Source organism: Diaphorina citri, unplaced genomic scaffold (assembly GCF_000475195.1).
Source record: "Diaphorina citri unplaced genomic scaffold, Diaci psyllid genome assembly version 1.1 scaffold677, whole genome shotgun sequence".
Lineage (NCBI taxonomy): Eukaryota > Metazoa > Arthropoda > Insecta > Hemiptera > Psyllidae > Diaphorina > Diaphorina citri.
Window position 1 is genome coordinate 22,929 of NW_007378110.1, and position 8,054 is coordinate 30,982.

At 38.6% G+C, this 8,054-nt stretch overlaps 2 protein-coding genes across 4 annotated transcripts; one reads left to right on the plus strand and one right to left on the minus strand.

The window, feature by feature from the left end:
* Positions 1-1,537: 1,537 nt before the first annotated feature.
* Positions 1,538-2,531, plus strand: LOC113468212 (cadherin-related family member 5-like). The gene is made up of 2 exons (XM_026824980.1): positions 1,538-1,822; positions 2,114-2,531. The coding sequence occupies exons 1-2, from the start codon at positions 1,650-1,652 to the stop codon at positions 2,529-2,531; spliced, it is 591 nt and encodes a 196-aa protein (XP_026680781.1). The 5' UTR covers positions 1,538-1,649.
* A 951-nt stretch (positions 2,532-3,482) lies between these two features.
* On the minus strand, positions 3,483-8,054 carry LOC103511120 (oxysterol-binding protein-related protein 11). 3 transcript variants are annotated; one of them, XM_017444867.2, is made up of 5 exons: positions 8,025-8,054; positions 6,973-7,478; positions 6,651-6,715; positions 5,617-5,745; positions 3,483-5,033 (listed from the first exon to the last, which is right to left on the minus strand). In XM_017444867.2, the coding sequence occupies exons 2-5, from the start codon at positions 7,425-7,427 to the stop codon at positions 4,837-4,839; spliced, it is 846 nt and encodes a 281-aa protein (XP_017300356.1). In that variant the 5' UTR covers positions 7,428-7,478; positions 8,025-8,054; the 3' UTR covers positions 3,483-4,836. The 3 variants fall into 3 exon arrangements, with proteins under 3 accessions (XP_017300356.1, XP_017300358.1, XP_017300357.1); XM_017444869.2 differs by lacking the exon at positions 8,025-8,054 and adding an exon at positions 7,826-7,959; XM_017444868.2 differs by lacking the exon at positions 8,025-8,054 and adding an exon at positions 7,746-7,948.

Genomic DNA, 8,054 nt, shown 5'->3' on the forward strand with positions numbered 1-8,054 from the left:
TATGATTCGAATGCTAGCTTGTCTGAATCAGATTCGAAGAGGAAGCGGTCTCAACCGAGGCCCACCCGGGCGACGAAACCCGTCGGAAAGTGCGGAATAAACTGAAAACGAACGATCTGAACCGAACGAGACCTCTTTTGACACCCGGAAGTCACAAAAGATTTAACCAGGTCGGCGTGACATAGGGCGTTTATTGTATTAAAGCCGACGGCCCTACTTATACCAATTTGACACCCGTATTTATGAACAAAAGTTCTCGCGCTCAAGTCAGACTGAGTATACCTAGTCGTATATTATTACACTCTTCTGTGCTCACAGAGGCAGCAAAGAAATTAATTAATTTTTTACTCTTATTGTGCCACCACACTAGCTGCCACGGGCCACAGGAGTAAAATTTTGCTTTTTTTATGAAAAATTTCAAAGAATTGAAGAGTCTGTCTCTCATGTCAAGGGAGATGTTTTAATATATGGGTTTCTATGGGTAGAGACCATGGATTATGCTTTGGAAGTCAGGGTCTTTATACTGCTCGCATAGGACTGAAAAGTCACTTTACTCGAGCAAGTAGGCTTCTATTATTATTGTGGTCAAATTCTCAAATAAATGAGGATAAAAATCCATACCTCGGTTGTGATTGAACCCACGCCCTTCTGTTTACCAGACGAGCATCCTGACCATTACACCACCGAGGCAAATGAGCGTTGAAAAAGCAATAATAGCTTCCTCCTTTACTGTTTCAGCTGATCAAGAGGAATGAGATTATGCTAGAGGAGACCAAAGACACGATTACCGTACCAGCCTCGTTTATGATTCGAATGCTAGCTTGTCTGAATCAGATTCGAAGAGGAAGCGGTCTCAACCGAGGCCCACCCGGGCGACGAAACCCGTCGGAAAGTGCGGAATAAACTGAAAACGAACGATCTGAACCGAACGAGACCTCTTTTGACACCCGGAAGTCACAAAAGATTTAACCAGGTCGGCGTGACATAGGGCGTTTATTGTATTAAAGCCGACGGCCCTACTTATACCAATTTGACACCCGTATTTATGAACAAAAGTTCTCGCGCTCAAGTCAGACTGAAGCAAATTTTGACCAATCAAATTTTTGGAATTGTTGCTTCCGTGGTACTTCAGAGCAAGATTTTTTTGTGTCATTTACCGTTCAGGGCGTTTAGTACCGAATCCCCATTATCCCTAATCTATTGAATAAAACCTGTAAACATTATACATGGTAGGTACTCAGAAGGTTTAGCGCCAGACTAGTTAGCTTGGCGGGCAGCGCGTCTGCCTTGTAAGCGTTAGGCCACGGGATTCCCACCATGGGGCGGATTTTATCCTGAACAGATAATGTTCGTTCTCGGAATGGCTGGCTTTCTCCTATCCTGTCTCCCTTCGATTGCGGGACGATGAGACCTTAGCAGTTACAGTTCCCTCCATGAAAGTTCTTAAATACCTAGCATATTGATTTTTTTTGAACTCTAGCCTGAAATGTTGCTAATTTGTCTATATCCTGAAATGTTGCTCATTTGTCTATATCCTGAAATGTTACTCATTTGTTGCAGACCCAGAAGCATCGTCTAGTCACCAACCTCCATTTGATCTTCCCTATGGGCCTCTAGAACCCGAACCTAGGGGTGCCCCAGACAACTCTATGGACATAGAACCCCCTCCAGTACCTTCAGTCTCCAATCCAACCTCTTCCATCCACACCTCCTGTGTTCAAAGTCACCCCAGTTGTGAGAAATGTGGTCAAGTTCTCTCCACCAATGAAATCCATGAAGTGTCTTCCTCTAGTCAAACCTCCAGTGGCCTTGTATGTCCTCGTTGCACAGAGAAAACACCAGAGGGCGTCCCAATCGCTGAACGCTCTACCAGCGTGCCGTCAAAGAGTGACACTCATAGTGAACCAATAGAAAGTGATGTTCCTATGGTACCTTGTCAACCAGTGCCTTTCGCAGAACCCTCTGGCGTACCGTCAAAGAGTGACACTCAAAGCGAACCAATAGAAAGCGATGTTCCTATGGTACCCAGTCAACTAGTGCCTTTTGCAGTACCCTCTGGCGTGCCGTCAAAGAGTGACACTCAAAGCGAACCAATAGAAAGCGATGTTCCTATTTGCACAGAGCAAACACCAGAAGGCGTCCCAATCGCTGAACGCTCTACCAGCGTGCCGTCAAAGAGTGACACCCATATTGAACCAATAGAAAGTGATGTTCCTATGGTACCAGTGCCTTTTGCAGTACCCTCTGGCGTGCCGTCAAAGAGTGACACTCAAAGCGAACCAATAGAAAGCGATGTTCCTATGGTACCTAGTCAATCAGTGCACTTTGCAGAACCCTCTGGCGTGCCGTCAAAGAGTGACACTCATAGTGAACCAATAGAAAGTGATGTTCCCATGGTACCTAGTCAACCAGTGCCTTCTACTTCTGGCAGTTGCGGAGATAGTTCTCAAACAGGAGGCACGAGTATTCCGGGACTGGTTGCATTCAAAGAACAAATCATCGATATGCGGCATGGATTTGTCAAAAAGTAAAACGAAGTTTACTCCTAATCTGTCAGCTAGCTATTCTATTTGAAAGAAAAATAATCTTTATTTCATTATTACCACAAAAAAAACTACGATTTTAGATAGTGAGAAAATATTATTTGAAAGTTTGACGCGTGCTGAAAAACTCAAACAAAAGGTACAAAATAAATAGCTAAATAATGCCTCCGAGTAGTTGCTTTAGGTTGTAATTAAATTCTTAAAACCTTGTCCCATGTTACCTAGCCATCGTTGTTCATGTCAATATTAATCCTATGCACTAATATCCTAGATGCAGCTGCAGTTGGAGGAAGACGAAAAAAAAGCCCATTTCAAAACGCTAACCTGAACAGAAACTAATCTTGAAAAGATAAATAGTAAAATAACTAGCATACATAAAAGAGAGCTTGGAATTATTTTACATACAGTTCAGTGCTAGGTTAAGGTACACTAAGGTGTTAGGTTAAGTTGAGCTAGGCTTTTTACAAAAATGTATAAAACTAACACTAAAATGTCTTACAATATTTACTTGTTACTTAAAATCAGATACGAAGTTTAAGTCCTAATCTGTCAGCTAGCTATTCTATTTGAAAGAAAAATAATCTTCATTTCATTATTACCACAAAAAAAAACTACGATTTTAGATAGTGACAAAATATTATTTGAAAGTTTGACGAGTGCTGAAAAAGTCAAACAAAAGGTACAAAATAAACAGCTAAATAATGCCTACGGGTAGTTGCTTTAGGTTGTAATTAAATTCTTAAAACTTTGTCCCATGTTACCTAGCCATCGTTCTTCATGTCAATATTAATCCTATGCACTAATATCCTAAATGCAGCTGCAGTTGGAGGAAGACGAAAAAGAGCCCATTTCAAAACGCTAACCTGAACAGAAACTAACCTTGTAAAAAGTAAAATAACTAGCATACATAAAAGAGAGCTTGGAATTATTTTACATACAGTTCAGTGCTAGGTTAGGTACACTAAGGTGCTAGGTTAAGTTGAGCTAGGCTTTTTACAAAAATGTATAAAACTAACACTAAAATGTCTTACAATATTTACTTGTTACTTAAAATCAGAAGAAAAAAATGCATGTTCAACATTTCGTTTGAATTTTTTCGTTATCATTATTGTTTTAGCCTGATATCACAATTGTTGAGTAGCAGCCCCTAGAGTCCCTAGGAAGCAGGCCCTAGAGATTTAATACATTCATTTTACGCAGGTATTGCCTCAATAAAAAATTCTGTCAATATATCTCCCACACGATCAATACGTATTGATCAATTTACAAATTGATTCCTTAGGGACTGTTAAACAAAACTTATTAAAAACCTGTAAGCCCATGACAGATATGCCCCTCTTTCAACAAAAAGGAATTACCCAGGAAGGTTTTTCCTTTCTTTTCTTTATATTGAAAGAAAAGAAAATATATCCTATTTCATCTTGAAGCTAATTATATTAACTTATTATAACCCTTTCTAAAGACATAAATAACGTGAATGAAGGACAAGAGAGGAATAACAGAAGGATAATATAACACAAAATACAGGTATTGTTGAATAATAAAAAAGGGAAGATCAAATAACTACAAAGGTTAGCAGCAGAGAGAAGGGAATTATTATATTGCAAGACAGATAAACCCAGGACTTAATAGTAATTAAAATAATAATGAAAATTGGTAGGTACATACAAGAATATTTTTTCCCTCTACTAGAGTGTACCAATACCTACTACAAATGTACTTTAACAGGGAAAGTAAAAAAAAAGCCAGTCTAGTTAGCTTGGAGGGTAGCACGTCTGCCTTGTAAGAGCTAGGTCGCGGGTTCGATTCCCGTCCGAGAATATTATCCTAAACAGATAGGGTTCGTTTTCGGAACCTCTGGCTTTCTCCTATCTTGTCTTTCTTCTCTCTTCGATTTCGGGACGATAAGACCTTAGCAGTTACAGTTCCCTCTATCAATCTTGAAAAAAAGACCAATCTTACTGCTTTTTCAGCGACCATAAAATATTCTTGAATTTACATAAAACACATTTTCTAACAGAAAACAATCCGCGTTTTTTACTTTCCTTAACCTATAGGAAGGAAAGTAATACATTTTACCATGTAGCCAAAGTACGAGAAGCATCATCACTGAATTCTAATAAAATCCCTTCTGCACATTTTATCTACAAGGCAAGTGTGTAGGAAAATATTTTGATTGAAAAAATAAACATGTCACAGATTTTCTTCCATTGTTCACTTGTGGCACTCCACCCAAGGTAGAAGGGGTACCTCACAGATAGATATGTTTGAGAAGTGAACAATGACGCTTGTGCTATTTGCCCTTCTTGTGGCTTGGTCCACCCATCTCGGTGTACTTTCGCTCACTGGTCCCAGCCGAGGCAGATAAGAGACAAGCTGGAGTGTTGGTTGACTGCTGCAGGATGTTGAGGCAAGAGTTGAGAGAGTTGACCAGGGAGTAGGAAGCGGATTTCATCAGCAGGAGGTTTTCATCCAAGTAGGTGACATTGCCTGAATGGGAGACAAAAGATGGTGATGGTAAGAACATACTTACTAACATTAAAATAATGGATTTTTCAGTCCTATAAGAGCAGTATAAATAAGAATTATTATTATTATTTTTCTTTCACAATTTTCATGGTGGGAATGTAATGGTGGAGAATAGGGAAATGGAGTATTGCCTGGCATTGTACTTAAGAACATACTAACATTAAAATAATGGATTTTTCAGTCCTATAAGAGCAGTATAAATAAGAATTATTATTATTATTATTTTTCTTTCACAATTTTCATGGTGGGAATGTAATGGTGGAGAATAGGGAAATGGAGTATTGCCTGGCATTGTACTGTTTCCTTATTTCCAACCATTTACCTACTGAAAATTAAATATGATATGACTAAAGGTAGGTACTTTGGTAGTATTAAAATAAAGGAAGAAGCAAAATTCTCATATTAAGGAGAAGAAAAATGTTCACATACCTGTAGTGGGTAATTCAGATATAGTTTTGACTATTGAACAATGGCTAACTGAAAATTAAATATTTCAAAATTCAGCAAAATTCTCATATTAAGGAGAAGAAAAATGTTCACATACCTGTAGTGGGTAATTCAGATATAGTTTTGACTATTGAACAATGGCTTTTTTCCACTTCATTCAAATGGTCCCTAACATTTTGAAATGAGTCCCAGACAGTGCTCACATTTACACTGGGCAAGGTTCCACCTGAAAATATCAAGGTTACATCAGTACAGGTAGTTTGGTCTCTAGTAAAAAAAGCTATCTGAATTAAGAAAGCTAGTTGAATCCAAATGTTCTATGTTATTATTAATATTATTATTATTATTATTATTATTGTTTTTTTGATCAACCATCACTGTGTCTACAGTATTCTAATTTCAAGCTTCTGCACATGAGCAAAAACTTCTAGGGTATTTGCAAAAAAATCTCTCAAATTGTAATCCAATTACTTCTTAAACAACCATAAACCATAACAATTCCACAAAATTGAGTTTCTGGGCTATAGATAACTAAGTAAGTAACTGTAGCAAACCATCTTGTTGAACAAGAAAATTCTAAATAATAACAAGAACTGACCTAGAGAGCGTATGTTGGGTATATTGACCATACTGTGAAATCCTCGGGAGGAAATCTGCGGATGTCAACCATAAACCATAACAATTCCACAAAATTGAGTTTCTGGGCTATAGATAACTAAGTAGATAATTGTAGCAAACCATCTTGTTGAACAAGAAAATCTTATATTATAAGAACAAGATCCATTCACATTTCACACACTGATCGCTCTATCTCGAGAACCACAACACCTAGAAACTGAAATTTGGTAGGAATATTCCTATTATGGTCTAGTGTGCAATAAGAAAGGATTTTGCGAAAATCTAAAACGATCCTGAGATATGATCAATTTTTGATCGCTAAAATCTCCCCAATAGAAATACACAGAGTGCAGAGACTGCGGGAGAGAAAACTTTTCCTCGCTCGCCTAATATTTGAGTTTTGTTTATGTTTTTAGTTTGTAACTACAAACGGCCATGCCTCGGGATGAACTAGCGGGATTCCGGAGCGAAGCGACGGAATTCAGCTAGTTCTAAATAATAACAAGAACTGACCTAGAGAGCGTATGTTGGGTATATTGACCATACTGTGAAATCCTCGGGAGGAAATCTGCGGATGAACCTACTGAATCCTATTCTATTCTAGTTCGATTACCGACCGTTCCTGATCAACTGGATCACAAGTGTCAAAATCATCGACAAAGTTCCTGCAACCAAGATGGAATGTCTGAAAGCGGAATGGCTCTACTCTCAGGGACGAGGTCGAAAATTCCACGTGGGGCAGCACGACGAACTAGTAGAATATTTGAGTCAGCAGAACAATGCCCACTGTAATGGAGGTGCTGTGCATGCTGAAGATGAGAAGAAGTTGAGACGATTTTGCACAGCCAGAAATTGTGCCACAGCACGCAATCGGTTAACCCATTCTTGTCTATATTTTGCATCTGATGCTCTTAATTTGAAAATGTCTCCTGACGCAGAGTTGACAGTGAATGTACATGAATCCTCATCACTAGGACTAATAACACTGTCTTCCAGATAAATACTTCCACGTGGTGCTTGCTTCACTTCATTTTCATGGAGATAATAATTGAGAAGACCACTCTTAGGATCCAATACAAACCACCTGTATTGGAAGCCCTTTACTACATTTGTGTACTTGCAGAGAAGTCCTTCATAAGGCTGTATAAGCTCATTGGTCTCCAGAAAACTCATGCTTTGAAGTAGAGACTCAGGAGTACTTGCATTATATACTTCACTGTACGAATCAGAAGAAACAATTGAATGTTTCTTTTTCAGTGAGCGTCGGTTCTTATGTTTGCTTTTCATCATCTTCCAAGCAACATTTTTTTCTTTCTTGTGCTCAAAAACAGCAAGTCAGCTCTGGAATAGTAAAAACACATCCATAAATTAATTGGTACCCAAATTGGCTTATGCAAAAGCTTTGCTATGTCCACAAAAAATCACTGGAAAGTCTCTATTGCCAGCCACTCACACTCGGACCATATGACGGACCCAAAAGCTTCCGATCTACGTCAGAAGCTTTTTCCACCACAGATTCTCCAACTGAGGTCTGTCAGATGGTCTGAGTACGACAGGGATTATACAAGCCAATTGTGCAATACATATTTATTCCCAATCAATATCTACCTAGCTTTAAACTGTGTCCATGTCCACACAGTCTGAACTTAACTTGTCACCCATGTTTTGAATTTAAAGGACAGTAGCACCTGAATTTAGGATTGAGTAGGACTATGGAGCCCTAAATGGACCCATTTTCTGAGTGAGTTCTACAGTTCATTAAGCCACTAGTGTTAATATTTGAGATAAAATTGATTGTGAATTAAAGATAAAACTTTGATAAGAGGTGCTACACAGGTTACACTCCTTCTACCTGAATTAAGCCTAAATTACACTGCTAATGCTTACCAGAATAGTACGAGAATACAGGCTTTCAAT